Source organism: Ctenopharyngodon idella, chromosome 15 (assembly GCF_019924925.1).
Source record: "Ctenopharyngodon idella isolate HZGC_01 chromosome 15, HZGC01, whole genome shotgun sequence".
Lineage (NCBI taxonomy): Eukaryota > Metazoa > Chordata > Actinopteri > Cypriniformes > Xenocyprididae > Ctenopharyngodon > Ctenopharyngodon idella.
In genome coordinates, this window is record NC_067234.1 from 603,731 (window position 1) to 622,323 (window position 18,593).

At 36.8% G+C, this 18,593-nt stretch overlaps 2 protein-coding genes across 5 annotated transcripts; one reads left to right on the forward strand and one right to left on the reverse strand.

Annotated features, from left to right (window-relative positions):
• Position 1: 1 nt before the first annotated feature.
• LOC127494953 (protein odr-4 homolog) lies at positions 2 to 7,085 on the forward strand. Of its 3 annotated transcripts, none has more exons than XM_051861211.1 (14): positions 2 to 121; positions 841 to 940; positions 1,017 to 1,154; positions 1,233 to 1,328; positions 1,563 to 1,669; positions 1,776 to 1,812; positions 1,895 to 2,029; positions 2,182 to 2,277; positions 2,354 to 2,413; positions 2,512 to 2,643; positions 3,150 to 3,237; positions 3,961 to 4,146; positions 5,623 to 5,727; positions 6,102 to 7,085. In XM_051861211.1, exons 2-14 carry the CDS (start codon positions 842 to 844, stop codon positions 6,167 to 6,169), a joined length of 1,347 nt encoding a protein of 448 aa, XP_051717171.1. In that variant the 5' UTR covers positions 2 to 121; position 841; the 3' UTR covers positions 6,170 to 7,085. The 3 variants fall into 3 exon arrangements, with proteins under 3 accessions (XP_051717171.1, XP_051717173.1, XP_051717172.1); XM_051861213.1 differs by having other exon boundaries at positions 2,518 to 2,643; XM_051861212.1 differs by lacking the exon at positions 2 to 121 and adding an exon at positions 145 to 179.
• Positions 7,086 to 7,227: 142 nt separating this feature from the next.
• Positions 7,228 to 13,601, reverse strand: LOC127494956 (phosducin-like). 2 transcript variants are annotated; one of them, XM_051861218.1, is made up of 3 exons: positions 11,152 to 13,601; positions 10,797 to 10,945; positions 7,228 to 9,411 (listed from the first exon to the last, which is right to left on the reverse strand). In XM_051861218.1, exons 1-3 carry the CDS (start codon positions 11,195 to 11,197, stop codon positions 8,893 to 8,895), a joined length of 714 nt encoding a protein of 237 aa, XP_051717178.1. In that variant the 5' UTR covers positions 11,198 to 13,601; the 3' UTR covers positions 7,228 to 8,892. The 2 variants fall into 2 exon arrangements, with proteins under 2 accessions (XP_051717178.1, XP_051717179.1); XM_051861219.1 differs by having other exon boundaries at positions 10,797 to 13,596.
• Positions 13,602 to 18,593: the final 4,992 nt, after the last annotated feature.

The window sequence follows — 18,593 nt, forward strand, 5'->3', positions numbered from 1 at the left end:
CGGACCTACAGACGTATTATCCAATCAGGTCTCTTGAATTGAGTTGCGTGTGTTTGATGCGACGACGTGTCACACGTATTGGTTCCACTGAGAACTTATCAGCTGTGTGCTTGAACTGAAGGTACGTTTACTGGATTTTCTTTGCAGTACTTTCAGAAACATAATTGTCATATTGTATGGTTCGTAAAATAGCATTATTCTCAATGTATTTTTAAAGAAGTTTACTCTTTCAAATGTGTTACTTTTAGTTTTTATTCAAGACGTTCAACTGCTTCTATATTTTGAAACTAAGCTGTACAAACAGTGATTTCTGGGAGAATAATAACAATAGTATTAATTTTTCATTCTGTAATTATAAGGTGTGATGCGTAAATTTTTATTTTAGCATTCAAAACAATTTATTTAATTTCTTAGTGTTTTTCTTTCTTTTTTTTTTTTAAAAAATGATTTAGACAAAATGGTGTAGAATTTTAATACTGGACCTTTATTGGTTATCAGCCATAATATGACAGTTATTTCACACAATATTTGTCATGATCAAAAGTCTGACTAAATACACTTTTTCCTGATTGTTTGTTATTTACTGTCATTGAAAAGATTGACACTGACACATTCATTTGTACTGGTACAGGTAATAATTTTAATAGTAATAGTAATATTAATATTTCACTTAATAACTGCAATACCTGTCAGTGAAACTGACATATAAAAATATTTTAACATTATTTGGTATCTGTTTGGGAAGTGTAACATATGTTTGGTGGTTATTGTACCGTTGCAACTTGCGAGCAGGTTAATATGACACAATATTGATATTTCTTTCTTTATGTTTACGGGCAGAATGGGTAGGAGTTATATTGTAGATGAAGCTGTGGCGAAATATCTTGGTGGTCTTCAGGCAGATCCCGGATCATGTGCGACTGGACTCCTGGCTGGTCAAGTGAGGAAACTAAACTAACCTATATTTAATTACGTCAGTTCACAGAACTATTTTTCCTAACATTTTCTTTTCACAGTCCTCTCCTCAGAGAGATTTTGTGGTGCTGGCCGTGCAGACTCCTCACAGGGAGAGTGAGGGGCAGCTGAACTCTTCCAGAGGGGGCAGCCCACTGGATGACATTGATGTGGAGTGGGTCACAGAACATGCCAGGCAGGTGGGTAGGCCTGAGTGACTCATGAAATGTTTTTACAGTCTAGTTGTACAGGTAAGGATTTGATATTCTTTATTCTAGGTGTCCCGCATGTTACCAGGAGGTCTTTGTATTCTTGGCTTGTTTTTAGTAACCCCACCTGAACTCTCCAAAGATGCCCAAAACACGTTAAAAAGGGTACAGTCCTTGATGTATTTGTCTTTTTATTAGCTAATATGATTATTAGTTAGAATAAACTAATAATTTTTTTTATTATTAAATGTATTTATTAATAAATTAAATAAATTATACTAATTTTATTATACTACTTAATTTAAAAATTGACTGGACCACATTTTAAATTTTATTAAAGATGATTTTGTAGGCCATCATAACTTCATCAATTATTTTTGTGCTGATCTCTTTATGTAGCTTATATTTGCCATGGATAAATGCATAGGTAAGGGAAGATTGTGGGAACTGACAGAAGAGGATGTGACTGATCGAGTCACCCTGCACATCTGCTCCAAAACTAAGAAGTATCCTGCACTCTACATCATTACATAATTTCCTCCGTGATCTATAAGCATCACCTGCTATGAATAACCTCAAAAGTTTGCATGATCCTTGACTTAAAATGTACAGAACTGTCTGCAAAACGCTTGATGTAAAAGATCCAAAGGTGAGAGACATTTTTTTGGGTGTAAAAACTTGGAATAGTGTGGCACAGAGTATTGTATTTTGCTGTGCATACTGATTTATAGAGTTCGGCCAAGCCAGCAGACTGGAAGTATCAGACAGATGTCTCATCATCTTGGCCTATGTTGACCTGCTCTGTTGAGGTGGATCTGCAGATCCCTCTGACAGGATCCTCTGATAACACAGACAAGTGCATTAAGGTGAGACAGAAGACAGATGGGGTATATGAAGACAAGTGTTTTATTTATGAAAGATTTTGTGTAGAATGTAAATTTGAAAAAAAAAATTTGAAAAGAAAATAAGCAGCGTATACAGGTTGTGAATTTAATCTTCCTTTACCCCCCTTGTCCAGGATGGTCTTAGGAGGTGGGCTAAACAGATTGAGGCTGGTAACTGTCTCATAAGTGGCAGACAGGCATTAGATGACTCTGAACTCCTCTCAGGACAGGTAAAGATGTAATTCTGTCATTCCTCTGTTGTACTGATTCAACATTTGAGATGAAGTAGACATTTTTTTCTTTCAGAAAAAGAACATAAAGACAGCCCATCGTCAGACACTCCCAGCCCGGATCCTTGTCTCAGATGTGAGCTTATCTTAATCTTATCTTATAATACCAAACATTATCAATGGGGCATATATCTGTGTGTAGTCAAAGGTTTAATAAAAATATCAATGTGACAGGAGCAGCCAGAACTGGATGAGCGGTGCAGTGCTCTGGTTCAGCTGTGCAGTGGCTCCATAAGGGTTCGAGGGGTGGTTCACTGTAGGGCCTACATCCACAACAACAAACCCAAAGCCAGACATGCAGCACAGGTCATTAAAGCCTATTTTCAATGCTTCATGCTTAGGGATGCACAATATTTTGGTATTATATATGTATGTAAGATGATATATATCAATATTAGATATGTAAATGTATTTTACATTTAAATAACCTTTGCAGTCAACTACAGTCAGTAACACTCAAAAGTTACTCTTTTTTTTTAACACTAATAATAATTAAATAACACTGTTAAATATAATCTTAAGCAAATCTCATTGTAAATTTTTCACACTGTACATTATAAGGTTGTGCCTGAATTCATTTCAACTAGCATTTAAAATGATTGATTTTACTTCTTATTGTTTTATTATTCATTTGTTTAGACAAAACAATTTTAATATCAGCCATTCATTTGTTATCAGCCATAACATAAACATTATTTCACACAATATTTGTCATGAACAAAAACCTGACTAAAATACACTCTTATATTTGCCTGTTATTTGCTGTCTTTGAAAAGACTGATACTGATTTAATTTTTCCTTTGCACTGGTAGGCCATTAAGAGAGACATCATAAACACGGTTTCCTCTAGAGTGGAGATGTTTCTGGAAGATCTTTTAATAAATGAAGGCAGTCACAAAGGTAAAGTGGTCCATCATGTCTCATGTGTGATGTCGAAAGAAAAAAAAGTCAACCCCAAAATGAACATTGTGTCCCCAGGTGAAAAAAGTACACTTCCATAATGTACTTAAAGTGCTCTATTTTCATGCACTAATTTTGTACTTAATATACTAAAAATTCGTCTTTAACCAACTAAATAATTTTTTTTTTTTAATACAGAGGTAGTATGTTAAAAGCACATTTTAGTTCATATTCATAGTGTCTCAAAATAGCACTGCTGAGTACACTTAGATGTTCTTAAGATTATCTTAAGAAGTACTAAAGAAGAATTTTTTGTTTATTAAGTACAAAATTAGTGCGTGAAAATAGAGCACATTAAGTACATTATGGAAGTATACTTTTTTTTTCACCTGGGTCATCATTTACTCACCATCATGTCATTCCAAACCTGTATGACTTTCTTTCTTCTGTGGAACATAAAAGAAGATATTTTGAAGAATGTTGGGAACCAAACAGTTTCAATTCCCTTTGATTTACAATGTATTTTTTACATTTTGAGTAAATGTCAGAATTTTAAACTTTAAGGTGATCTATTCCATAACAAGTTCCACAACAACGATTGCAAACATCAAACTGACCACTAGATGGCAGTAGGGTGCCACCATTTGTCTTTAATTTTTGTACACAGTACAGAAACAAATGTATTCCTAATTCAAGACATGAGTTCCCATATTGTTTTTCTAGGTCTGTGCACTGGGCAACAGGCTCTTCCTCGGCGTGTGTTTGCCCCAATGCCTTTCTCCGGCCTGTCTGTGTGTGACTACATGTTCCCAGATGAAAGTACTGCTGATGTGGCTGAGCGTCTGAAAGAGATGTTGGACTGGGAAACACCAGAAGAGGACATAGATATTAGTCTGGAGAACAATCAGTGTACGTTTTCCATATTTCAATATGAGACTTTAGGGCAAGGGTTCTCAACTCTGGACCTCGAGGTCCACTTTCTTGCTGAGTTTGGATCCAATCATGATCAAACTCAGCTGCCTTTAACTTTCTAGTAATTCTGAAAAAACATAGCCATAGAAAATGTAATGGTTTTAAAAAAGTAAAGAAAAAAAATTCTGAAAACCTTGGCTGTGTCCGAGATTGCCCTCTGTACCCTTAAATAGGGCACTATTTGAGGGGACAGCCATTTGTAGTGGTGTCCGAAACCATGCACTCGTTCAATCCCACAATGCACCGCAACAACGAGTGTACAACCAATGTATGCTTAACGGCTACAGAATACCCAAAATGCACTGTGAGAGTCGTGCGCCTAATGAATTCCCGTGTCTGACCAGAAGATGGTGCCTACGGCTGAATCATCCATTTTCCAAACTGTTGGTCCAATGTGGCTACAGCATAATATCAAACGGGTATAAATTCCTTTTTAATTGATTTATTAAATTGTTTAATTAAGTTTTGTACATAGTTTCCATGACAGAGTTCAAGATGAATCTTTTCATTACTACTAGAGCTGCCAGTTTGCTAAGTTTCAAATAATTATTAAACGGCAAGCACAAACTTTACAAAAGCGGCAGCCCTTCTGGCACAGTGACCGAATTCACTCACTCATTTACATTCACTCCCTGAAGTGAACTATATTAGTGGACTAATGTAGGGAACAGTGAATGAGGGTATAGGGGGCGATTTCGGACACAGTCCTTGATTAGCTTGTTCAGGTGTGTTTGATTAGGGCTGGAACAAAACTCTGCAGGAAAGTGGACGTTGAAGGCCAGAGTTAAGAACCCCTGCTTTAAGGATTAATTAATTCTCTCACTTTATTTGAGTGTCTCATGAAGTTGCACTATTGTATTGGTTTGTATCATCTATAGGCTTTTCCAAGTGGACCTCAGATCTGTTACTAGGGTATTGTGCAATGTAGAGCTCGTTGCTGGGTTTTATGGATGACTAACCACAAGTATTGTAGGGACTAGTTAAACGGTTAAGAATGCGTATAGGTATGTGATTTACAGAATGCTAAGTGATAAACCTTTTCAAAATGAGTGCACACAGACCTCTTGTGACACACCCAGCCTCATTCCACTTTAAATAATAGCCAGCTACACCTTGCATCTTGTTCTAACCAGTTCAAGCCCACAAAAGTTTTTCATGTATATGTAAAAGGAAAAACATAGTAATATGTTTAACCACAGGCTATAGAATGTCTGATCCCTTGTAATAACAGGCCCTTTGGGAATTTTGGATTATCATCTCTATGACAACACAACTTGGAATCCTTGGAAAGAGGAGATTATTTTCCTCTCTTTTTTTCCCTTCTGGCCTCATTTCTCTCTCTTCAGCGCTACAAGCCTTCAATACCTAGTTAATGAATTTTTACACGTTTGTGCATGTATTTTTTTTCTTCAGTATTTTCCCCTGAATTGGAGATAACTGATGACCATGGTTCCAGTAAACATGTCATCTCAGAAGTTGAAAATTCCAAAATTCACAAAGCCCCTCACTACTATGCTGGTAAGTGCCTAATATTATTAATAATTATTAATATAAATATTAAATCACTCTCTATTTCTTTGTGAGTAATACTTTTATTAATACAATAAATCATTCTCTTTGTATCATGATATTAAATGGGGCTCAACAATATAGTTAATGATACTTTATCTAATGATACAGTGTGAGTGACTTCTTGTTGTTTGTTAGTTGGCAAGGTGTGACCATATTTTTCCTTTTGTGATTTCTATAATTCTTGGAAACATCCTCATATTCCCATTTTAGCCCATTGCCACATACCTGATTTTCTCTCTCTCTCTCTCTCTCTCTCTCTCTCTCTCTCTCTCTCTCTCTCTCTCTCTCTCTCTCTCTCTCTCTCTCACACAAACACACAGGTGTGGCAGTAGCAGCAACCATTGCTCTTCTTGCCACAGCAACATCTCTGCTGTATTTTAGTGAGTGACAATGGAAATAGCAAATATGTAGCAAAGAATGTACAAGTGAGTGTGTATGTTTGTATAATATATTGTGTAATCTTAAATATAAATAAATTTGGACCACAAGTCTATTATAAGATTATTGTAATGTAAAATACACTATATGGCAAAAGTAAGTCTCCACATACTTTTGCCATATAGTTTATTTTACATTACAGTAATCATTTCTAATAAACAGGTTTGGCTATTTGAGAGAAGACTCATGTTAATGTTACACTATATAATGACAATCTAGAAAATTATGTGCCTAACATTCACTGTCTGACCTTACTGATGCCCGCTGTTTATCATTTTGCCGTTGTTCTGAAATTAAATCTTCAGCAAGACACACAAGCATCAGTGAGGATGTTGGGTGATGGGCTTTGTTCAGGCCAGTCAAATCATTTCTCTACAAATTGTTGCCACAAAGTTGGAAAAACACAGTCCTTTTTGTGATGAAGCACTGTGATTTGATTTATACTAGAATAACTGGAATAGAAAAATCCGTTAATTCAAAACAGTTGTTCACATATTTATGGTAGTGTATAGTGTAGCTCAAAACATATATTTTAAATATGTTAATTTTGGTAATAACATACCAGTTACCTTAAGTCCAAATTACACAATCATGTGTTTTGTTTTGATTTTATTTTTTCCCCTTGAGGGGGGAATAAGATTTCTGGCATGTTTTCACTTGTGCAACGTTAATAACAGATCAAAATAAAAACGTTAACTGTCATTATCCACGCATGTCTTTGTAGAATGTTTGTGGCTTTTCCAGTATATTATCATTGTGCCATTTGTCATGTCATTATCAAACCAATTCCATTTGGCTTCTGTAACGGCTCACCATTAAAGGCATACAGGAAATTATGTATTAAATTGAATGGAAAATACCCTCGGCATGAAATGTGTCTGTGTGTATGTCTGTGCCTTTTTTGTCTGTGTGTGTTTGTGTGAGATGATGCGTGTTGATGACACTCCTTATTCTAAATCAACCATCTTCAACCTTTTCAGATGAAGGACACCCTGGTAGTGCATACCTTATGATTTTTACATTGCAAATCCATTAAAATAAATACATTTTAATCTGGCAGGGACAGTGAAACATTTGTGTGAAATTTAGTTTTGATTTTAGGTAACATTTGATTTTTGTTTACTTTTTCCTTTTCATTTTTTCCTAGTTTAAGATCAAACCATAATTATTGTACCCCCTTTCAAAAAAACCCTGTTCTAAAGTACCAAAATCATCATGTGTAACCTTAACAGAGTCATTTAGTTTCCACAATGATATACTGACCTAAACTCACATTCACCTGCACCTCCAAACAAGCACTTGCATATGAATGCTTGCTCTCACACACAGTAATCCTGTGACTGTGTGATCTTTGAGTTAGCTGGGTACATGTCCGGGCACGTTTTACTTAGAACAACATTTGTAGGACAAATCTAGTTGTATAGTCATAAAGACATAAAAGAGCAAGGAGTGTTCTTGGCTGTTCTGCGTTCATTTTGAAGAAACCCTGACCCTGATTCATTTAGTGGAATGTGACAACATATGAAATCACACTTTTTGTGATATCATTATTTATTCTTTAAGCAGATAGCAGCTCGATACAAAATATATGACAAGTACAGTGTTCCCACAGTCATGGGAAACCTGGACATTTGAGGAGAGTTTAATTTCTGTGATGAATATACACTACCTTTCAAAAACTTTGGGGTCAGTAAAAAAATTTAATGTTTTTGAGAGAAGTCTCTAATGCTCACCAAGGCTGCATTTATTTGATCAAAAACAGTAACATTGTGAAACATTATTACAATGTAAAGTACTTGTTTTCTATTTTAATATATTTTAAAATGTAATGTATTCCTGTGATGGTAAAGCTGAATTTTCAGCATCATTGCTCCAGTCTCCAGTCACATGATCCTTTAGAGATTTGGATCTCAAGAAATATTCCTTATCATCAATGTTGAAAACAGTTGTGCTACATAATATGGAAACAATGAATTTTTTCAGGATTCTTTGATGAATTGAAACTTCAAAAGAACAGCATTTATTTGAAATAGAAATGTTTTGTAACATAATATCTTTACTGTCACTTTTGATCAATTTAATGCATCCTTGATGAATAAAAGTATTCATTTCTTACAAAATAATTTTTACTGACCAAACTTTTGAACGGTGGAGTACATTAATTACCTTCAATATAAAATATTCCATCAGCTTCTTCACAAACCATAGTGATGTGCAATTTGTGATTACGTTTTTCCCTAAAAATTATCATTTTGGGGCATTTTTGCCGTTGAGACAAATAGCCTGAGAAGAAACGGGATCAGGAAAGGACCTCAATTTGGGACTCAAACTTGGGTCACTTTCAGCGAATTAGTCTAACTGGTCCGAATGATTCATGAGTGAATTGATCTGAATTTAAATGGTCTTTAAAAATCCTTATACAGTAATCAAAAACCAGTGGAAAAGTCAAAAGTCATGGAAACTCATTGAAAAAAAATTGTGGGAACCCTGGGAACTGAAACAAGCAGTGTGCTTTTGATAACACTATGAAGTATTTAACTGTAAATGCCTTAAGGTGTGCGTGTTTGTTGGAGTCATGGACCAGCAGTCACAGAGTCATTACTTGATCTATCTCTGAAACAAGTCTGACAGGTTGACTAATGTAATTCACTTCCACCTTTTAAATTTCCTTGTTTACTCCACATCAGCATTCTCTTCCTCATCAGGACAGGCTGCAGTCTCTTTCTCTGGCAACAAACCGTACTCATTTAGGAAGTTCTCCACATCCATGGCGAAGAACTCCTCATTCAAGTGCTTTGTAATGGACAGGAAGTTGCCCAGAAGCTCTCCAGCCTTGTACACCAGCAGGGCGGGCAGAACGTCGTCTGAAAAACGCTCGTCCGCCCCAGTGGCAGAGGCTTTGATTCGGCAGAATTTGACGGTGGAATACTCTGCTGCCAGGCAGGTCAAGCAGTTGTTGAGTGCGTCACAACCTCTGATTCCTTCATCATAGATGTGCACCACCACTAGGGTCAGGCGGTGCTCTTTCTCGATGACATCCAGGAAGGCCTCCCCGCTATCCAACTCAAACACAGCATCAAACTTAGGCCCGAAACTCAGGCGCTCGTGCATCTCCTGCATGCACTGCTTGCGATACTTACGCAGACAACTTTCGTCCTCTTCTTGGATCATCTCGTATTCCTGAGTGCTCATCTGTGTGTGGTCAGACACAGCAAAATGTTAATAAACATTATAAAACTCTTATGCTGCCAGTCAACAATCTGGTCACACTTGACTGAATTGTTTCAGAAAAGATTCTAATGATCTTAAAAACCATTTAACATGTAGAATGAGTAATATGTACAAACGTTTGACTGGTAAGATAATGATGGTTAATGTACTTTGATTCTTGGAATTAAAGGGTTAGTTCACCCAAAAATGAAAATTATGTCATTAATTACTCACCCTCATGTTGTTCCACACCTGTAAGACCTTCGTTCATCTTCGGAACACAAATTAAGATATTTTTGATCAAATCCAATGGCTCAGTGAGGCCTCCATTGAAAGCAAGTTAATTTACACTTTAAAACTCCCAGAAAGCTACTAAAGACGTATTTAAAACAGTTCATGTGACTACAGTGGTTCAACCTTAATGTTATGAAGCGACAAGAATACTTTCTGTGCGCCAAAAAACAAAATAACGACTTTATTCAACAATATCTAGTGATAGGCGATTTTTAAAAACACTGCTTCATGAAGTTTCAAAGCTTTACGAATCTTTTGTTTCGAATCAGTGGTTCGGAGCACGTATCAAACTGCCAAAGCGACCTGAACCACTGATTCAAAACAAGATTTGTAAAGCTTCGAAGCTTCATGAAGCAGTGTTTTGAAATCACCCATCACTAGATATTGTTGAATAAAGTCGTTATTTTGTTTTTTTGGCACACAAACAGTATTCTGGTTGTTTCATAACATCATGGCTGAACCACTGTAGTCACATGAACTGTTTTAAATATAACTTTAGTACCTTAATGGGCGTTTGAAAGTGTTAATTAACTTGCTTTCAATGCATACTCAAATACTGAGCCATCAGATTTTATCAAAAATATCAGTAACACGTTACAATAAGGTTCATTAGTTAACATTAGTTAACTTCGTTAGTTAACACGAACTAATAATGAACTGCACTTATACAGCATTTATTAATCTTTGTTAATTTCAACATTTACTAATACATTATTAAAATCTTGTTAACATTAGTTAATGCACTGTGAACTAACATGAACAAACAATGAACAACTGTATTTTCATTAACTAACGTTAACAAAGATTAGTAAATACAGTAACAAATGTATTGCTCATGGATAGTTCATGTTAGTTAATACATTAATTAATGTTTAACTAATGAACCTTATTGTAAAGTCTTACCAAAATATCTTAATTTGTATTCCAAACGAAGATCTTACGGGTGTGGAATGACATGAGGGTGAATAATTAATGACTAAATTTTCATTTTTGGGTGAAGTAACCCTTTAAAATTATTTCCTAATTTTGTTGTGAATGACGTGTAGATATCAGGTGGGGATTTTTCACAGTACCTTGCGGCCATGCTTTTCCCGAGTGTCGTCATTATTAGATTTGGGGTTGGACATCTGTCTGAGAAGCTCTCTCTTGTTGGGAGGGATACTTTCATGGTCCTCACTCTCAAGTTTGAATTTCCTCCAGTCATGGATCACGCCTTTGGGCCCTAAGTACCGAAAGTGTTTTGTCATGATGACCTCAGCATGTCTTAGGCATATCACAGCGTAATGAGGGAAATCTCCAGTATTATCTCATCATTACTGTATATTGAATAGATGTTAGCAGGATATGTTCTGCAATCAATGTGATTACTGTAATGTGGATATTTCTTTGTTTCATTAATAAGTAACTCTTTTTAAAGTCTTTTTTCACCTGTTTGTGTTGCTGGTAGTTCCTCAATCTCAGGTGAACCTGACATGATTCCTCAATGGAGACCTGATGATAGATAATACAGATCTAATGAGCCATTTGTTTGTGTTTGTTGATTCAGTTTAAAGGGGATAGATGTACAATTCAGAAACACTTGTTATTAGCGACACCGGTGGTCGTTAAGTGAAGTGCAGCCAGCAACTTATGGCTCATGCTCGCACTCGTACACACGTAACATAGAGACTGAATGTGATTCAAGGTCCCGATATACTCATAGCGAAGTAAAAAAAGTTGGAAAAACCTTTGCAGCGATATACTTTTAACAAACATCCCGACGCATACTGCTGAGAGCGACGTTTAGAGTACGTAAATGTGCTGCGCGTTTTCCTCTCACTAACAAGTTAACAAAACGCATAACAAAAATGGCAGTGGTGAGAAAACAGCAGTTAAAGCATCTGATCATAGTGATGTGGATATGTCTGCACACGCTCTGCAATTCACCGGCAACATGTCGACAGATGAGGTTATTAAAATTACACTGTTATGATTGTTTGATTATCAAGTATATTTGAGACTATAGATTATATCTGACTATGCGAGACTATAGTTTGAATTAATCCCTTTTCTTTGCATGACTCATTGACATTACAATACAGAATGCTCTTTCAGCATTATCCTGAAAATTGTATAAGCATTCGTTTCATGTGCCATTGAACATCTTTTTGATTTTCCCAGCAAAAACGTTCCAAGTCCTTCACATAAAAATCAGTCTACAGGCTTCCATAGACAACCTAGGATGTCAGGGAAGGTCTTGTTTTTAAAGTTTCGTTACAAGTTGTACACACATTGGCAAAAAATAAGCAAGCCTACATCAAAATTCTTACATATAGTTTCTTTAAGGATGGAAAAATAATAGGAAGTTATTGCTCCATCTGAATATGCCCATTTTATGCAACATCCTGTAACAAATTGTGTGTGGTTGACATTTCATCATTCCTTTTCATACTTCCAGACCATATGAAACGAACAAGCAGATGAAAAGTTTTATGTTTACAGTTGTTTACTAGTGTAGTCATTCTGATAGATTTTATTTCTGTTGCATGAGTTCTTGACACTGTCAGAGTCTGTTACAATGATCCAGGTTGAGGTGGAATTAGCAGATTACTCTCTATAGGTGATGGATTAGATTATAATCAGATTATAATGTTGTGAGTAATGAGTTTGTTTCTGAAATGCCCATGATGTTTCTGTTTTCTTGCATGTAAATGTGCATTCTAAGACTGATCTCATGGCAGTTGTACTAATGCTACACATATACATCTGAGTAAGTGAAAAACGGCACGCAATTGAGAGCATGCAATCTCAAAAAACTACCTTTTGTGGCTTTCTCAGAGCGATTCCAATGTATATGTGAGCAGCTGGCTTAAAGAAATGTGCTGATCAGCTACTACACTGGATGCTGCGAACAAGATACACTCAGAAATACGTCAGAAGTAATCTTGCTCAATCCGATTCATTGCTTTGTCATCCCTCTGTTTTACCTAGATTTTTCACTCCCATCAACAAATTCCATTACCAGTTGCAGTATTTGTGCAAGCAAGTCTAAGGCCTGTGCATGTTTTAAGCAGGTTTTAGATATGTTGTAGCAGTGTTATAGACCAGAACACCAAACAATTCAATCAGTGTATAATATATATAAAAACATTTTTTTTTATTTTATTTTTTTGCAGGTGTTTTACCTGTATTTAGAATTTTTCACTTCATTGCGTTGTGTTGCATGGTTAACGGAAATCTCCGTAAAATTACTGGATAATGTCCAGGTAATGAGCTGCCAGTACTTTTTCTGTTATTTTACGGATTTCATTTTTACAGTGCAGAACTATCCCCGTGAACCAAGTTTGCAGTGGTCATTAATTAGAGGAAGAGAAATGTCATTCTTACCTGACCGTTTGCTGTGATTACCTGTCTTTGCTGTGCACTGTCTCAGATAATGTCTCTGTCTGCATGGACATCATGGTTACGTCTCAGTAATAATTTGATGTGATGTAATAGGATTATAGCAGAGGAATTAAACCAGCATGTCACAGAGAGAGATAAACAGGCAAAATACAGGTCCCACGTTATTACAATAAGCCCCTGGCACTTTTCATACACTGTAAACAATCCAACTTCTGTTTTGTCAGGTCAAACTCTTGAAATACTGTATTTACCTGTAAAGTAGACCATTTGAGTTTGCTTTTATAAAGCTATATAAAGTTTAAGCACTTTGAACCTCATATATTGTTGGATCTGTTATAGGCCCATTAGAGAAGCATTGTGGCTGCATAGGGAATACCCATAATCCCTTGCACTTCAATAATTTATTTTTGTGTGCTTGATCAAAACATGAGGAATTGTGAGGATATGTATATTTTAGTCATCCTTTACAATGAAAGGATAAAACATCTATTAAAGGCACAATATGTAATATTTTTATACTACAAGAATGTTATATATTTTGTTGTTTCCAAACAATGTTTAAATCCAGATAAATCAGCTATTTTTTAACCAGTGTAATGGCCCGTGTCATTGCGTCGCCTGTCAGAGACGTCATATCCGTGCTACCCTTGATTTCCATAGAAACCATGGAAACACCAGAGAAGCTTTAAAGCAGGGGTCTCAAACTCAAATTGGCTGGGGGCCGTTGCTGTGATTGACACCTCATAGGAGAGCCATTTTAACATTTAAGCACAAGAAAGCGCAACATTTCTGAAAATTTACTTTCCTTTGCGTTATTTCTCATTTACTTCAAATTTCATTACTAAAATATTTTTGCCATACTTAACAAAAAATGTAAACAGCAGTGTCTCTATCATTGTTACATACAGTATTAGTTTTTAACAGTTAGTGCAAATATTTTTCCCTTAATCTATTTTAGCTTAAATAACATCAAAATTATAACATCTTGCACTGAACAACACTGTACTGAACAAATGCAATCCCTGACAACTAGAGAATAATAATAATCATAATTTAACGGGCTGGAATATGTTTTATTTTTGAGATCAGATGCGGGCCGTGTGGAGGGGGAGGAGGGGGGGGCGTAAATGGCCCGCGGACCGGCAGTTTGAGACCACTGCTTTAAAGTATGCCTTTTATTAGACAGGAGAGCAACTGTTTGGATACTTTTATCGACAGAAAACTAATCATTGTTATATAGCTCAACACAGTTACACTGTAAAAAAAAAAAAACTCATAAAAAACGGTAAATGACTGGCAGCTACGGCTGCCAAACAAAAACCGTAAAATTAAAACAAAATATCTTAATTCAAATAAAGTGCAAAAACAATAATTTTACAGAAATTTTCATTAAAAGTTTTGGTGAAAAACACTGTTATTTTACAAGTTTTTCCTTGTTTAAATTAAGATATTTTACTTTGATTTTACGTTTTTTGTTTGGCAGCCGTAGCTGCCAGTCATTTACCGTTTTTTATGTTTTTAAATCTCTTGTTTTCTTGATTTGTACCATATTTGTATCATGCCTCAGAGACAACGCTATTTTGTCAAGTGCCTAACATAACATAATCATAAAGCTTTATTTGTAGTAACAGTAATACAGCATTTTCTCCACCATACAATATATTTTAAAATGAATTGGATGCCATTTAGCAACACAAGTCATCCAGCTTTTATTAATGTGATGTTCTAATATCGATTTATGTAAAGAATTAAGCTCTTAGGTCAAAGTCAAAAGTCAAGATTTTTCTAGAGCACATTTAACACAACAGAAGTTAACCAAAGTGCTGTACATCCACAATCATAACATAAACAACAACAAAGAAAACAAAACAAAACAAACAGCTCTCAAACTGAATTAAATGCCAAAGAATAAAAATATGTTTTTAGACTAGATTTGAAAGCAGACAATGTTGGGGCCAGCCTCACCGACAGTGGTAAATTAATCCATAAATTAGGGGCAGCAACTGCAAAAGCCCGATCTCCCCTATGCTTCAGCCTAGCTCTAGGGACAACCAGAAGCATGTAGTCTGCTGACCTAAGGGACCTCAATGGGACTTGTGGTGGAATAAGGTCAGAAAGGTAAGTTGGGGCTATAGCATTTAAGGATTTGTAAACGAACACCAAAACTTTAAAATCAATCATAAAATGCACTGGACGCCCGTGAAGGGAGGCCAGTATAGGAGAAATGTGATCACGCTTACGTATTCCTTTTAATAGCTGCGTATACGTATTCCAATAGTCTAGCTGCAGCATTCTGCACCAACTGCAGGCGTGAGAGTGATGCCTGGCTGACACCAACATAGAGGGGATTACAATAGTCCAAACAAGAAGAAAGAAAAAAAGGGGTGCCCAACCATGTTCCTGAAGATCTACCTTCCTGCAGAGTTCAGCTCAACACACCTGTCTGTAATTATCAAGTGCTTCTGGAGATCTTAATTAGCTGATTCAGGTGTGTTTTATCAGGGTTTGATCTAAACTTTGCAGGTAGGTAGGTCTCCCCAGGAACAGGGTTGGGCACCCCTGAATTAAAACATGTATAACCCTTTCTTTAAATGACAGAAAAGGTTTGACTTTAGATAAAAGCCTTAACTGATAAAAACTGGTTTAACCACAGAATTTATCTGTTTATCAAGTTTAAAATCACTGTCCATAATTACACCCAGATTTTTAATGGAGGATATAATGTAAGGAAGTAAAGAACCTAATTCTGTGTTGGGGGCCACATAGGTACTATTTGGGCCAAATATCACAATTTCAAGGCCATCCCAACTTTAATGTCCTTGAGACAGTCCAACAATAATTTTAAAGAGCTGGTATCTTCTAGTTTCAATGGCTGATAAAGTTGTGTGTCATCTGCATAACAATGAAATGAAATGCCATGCTTTCCTAGATGGAAGCATGTACAGGGAAAACAGCACCTGACCAAGAATAGACCCCTGAGGAACTCCACAATGAGGGGGTGCTGATGGAGACACAAAGTCTCTAAAGCAGACAGAAAACTTTCTATCAGATAGATATTACTTAATCCACTCTAGAGCAATACCTTTGATCCCAAAACAGTGGTCCAACTGAGAGATCACAATATTATGATCAATGGTGTCAAATGCAGCTGTGAGGTCTAAAGGCATAAGAATGGCAGAATCTCCAGAATCTGTGACCAATAAGTTTGTTAAAAACTTGTAAAAGTGCAGTTTCTGTACTGTGAAAGGCTTTAAATCCACACTGAAATACCTATATAATTCCATGTAAATCCAAAAAAAGATTACAGCTGTATACATACAGCTTTCTCCAATATTTTAGAAGTTTAGAAATAGGTCGGTAATTGGAGAAAACCGAGGTGTCTGGACTTTTTTTATTAATGGTTGTAAAACTGCATGTTTAAAGTCCAGTGGTACAACACCTGAGGTCAGACTGGTATTTATAATTCCTAGAATTATAGGCCCAATAGTTTGTTTTAAAAAATGTGAAGGGACTACATCTGTTGGACAGGTGGAGAGTTTCATTTGAACAATGACATTTTAACGTGATTCAAGATGAGGAAGGAAGAAGTAAGGGCTTTGCTGAGGCTTGTGCTTTTTATTAACTTTCTCACAGTTCAACACAGTCACACTCACTGCACTTCAATAAACTCAACAGGTCAAAACAACAGGCAGCAATTCAACAGCCAGCTCTCCAGAGCATTCAGCATGCACGAGTCCTCAGTCAGTCTCTTTCCAATCTGCTTCCTCTTCCACAGGTGTCTTTTAACCGGTCTCTCTATGCCAATTACTGAAACAAGACACGGGTGTTTGTCATTTTGCACTTGACCTACTTAGGCACTGCTCATCTCCTGTCTCTCTCTCCTGCTGCCGAACTTGCTGAAACTCGCCCCCATTGCCACATACCCCTTCCCCATTCCTGCAGAGGAAGTCACCAACAACCTGTGGACCACCTTAAAGGGCTGTAATGCCAGATGCCAACATGTGATTTGCGTGTTAGTATCTTTCATGCGGAAGCCAATGCAGGGGTGCGTGATCTGAAATAAGAGTGAACTCCTGTCCCAGGAGATAACAGTGGAGGGTGAGAACGGCCAATCTGATCGGCAAGCACTCTTTTTTGATGGTGCTGTACTTCGTCTCTCTCTTAGAGAGTTTCTGACTGATGTACAGCACCGGCCGCTCTTCTCCCTCTATCTCCTGGGACAGGACCGCTCCAAGCCCCCTGTCCAATGCGTCAGTCTGCCGTAAAAAGGGAGAGAAAAATCAGAAGAGTGTAATAGCGGCCCGCCACACAAAGCAGCCTTTACCTGGGTAAAAGCCTGCTGACACAGCTCATCAACTGGATGGGATTTGGTGCTTCCTTTTTAGTGAAGTCAGTCAGTGGGCTGGTGAGGTCTGGATAATTAGGCACAAACCTTCTGTAATATCCTGCCAGCCCCAGAAATGGTCTCGGTCACCTGGAGGTAGGGCTGTAATAGCGTGTGGATGGCTGCCTTGGGTGTTGGTAGCGTTCATCACCATGCTCAGCCCTCTGGGATGTTGCTGCACGTTCAGGCGATGGCAAAGTTGTGGATGGATCATCTATTCTGTCATGTTGATGTTCTGCTTGCAACTTATCCTCACTGTGTTTCACTGGCAGCTGTGCTCAGCAACGAGCGAACTGTAGCATCGCTAATCTCCTCACTATGTATGGATATTATGTTAATTAAGAAGTTGCCCAATCCGGCTCGAAGGACCATGTAAAGAACTGTTAAGCTCTTAGGTGCTAATTAATACCCAGTGACAACCACCAAAGATTGTCCGATCAGAACTATTAAGTGATGCCTGTTTAGGAGGATCTAGAGGCCCTGCTTCATACTACAGTAATGTTAATAAAACTTTAATACATTAGCTCACCCATGAACGTGATTTCTGCCTGAGTCCCGTCGGATTGCTTTACATCGGCTGTGGAGGTGAATATGACAACTCCCATGATTCCACGCTCATTCACGGCGTCATTAAGCTACGCATTTGTTATTGTTTTGAAAAAGCGACCTCTAGCTGCGAAACTTACATACTGTGCCTTTAAGTGTTTCTGATGATGTTTTATTTAAAAAATATTTTTAAGTCATTATAGTGTGATTAGTGTCCTTTTGGTTTGTTCAGTTATTGAATGTATTTACCGACTGGTAAACAGTTTTGAGTTTAGTGGATTTCACAACCATGCAGCTTCTTAATTATTACTGTATTTGTTTCTAGCAGTTTATTCAGCCCCCATTTAACTTTCAACAAATACGTAATTTCTTACTGTACTTTTGCTCTTGATTATGGTTGATTTAACTTAAAATGTTAGTTTGGGTGAACAACCTAACTTGCAAACATTATTTGGCACAACAACTGAAGTTGAGAAAACTCAAAAATGCTTTACAGCAGGCTTAATTTTATTTATTTATTTTACAGTGAGGGTCACTTTTATGTCTCATTACCATA

Bases quoted from the DNA above. Each gene is read 5' to 3' on its own strand.
- LOC127494956 (XM_051861218.1), bottom strand. From the start codon at position 11,197: ATGTCAGGTTCACCTGAGATTGAGGAACTACCAGCAACACAAACAG. The intron at 10,946-11,151 runs GTGAAAAAAGAC...TTCGGTACTTAG, and splicing joins ACTACCAGCAACACAAACAG to GGCCCAAAGGCGTGATCCAT. The intron at 9,412-10,796 runs GTACTGTGAAAA...GACCACACACAG, and splicing joins GGGAAAAGCATGGCCGCAAG to ATGAGCACTCAGGAATACGA.
- LOC127494953 (XM_051861211.1), top strand. From the start codon at position 842: ATGGGTAGGAGTTATATTGTAGATGAAGCTGTGGCGAAATATCTTGGT. The intron at 1,813-1,894 runs GTGAGAGACATT...ACTGATTTATAG, and splicing joins TTGATGTAAAAGATCCAAAG to AGTTCGGCCAAGCCAGCAGA. The intron at 5,728-6,101 runs GTAAGTGCCTAA...ACAAACACACAG, and splicing joins AGCCCCTCACTACTATGCTG to GTGTGGCAGTAGCAGCAACC.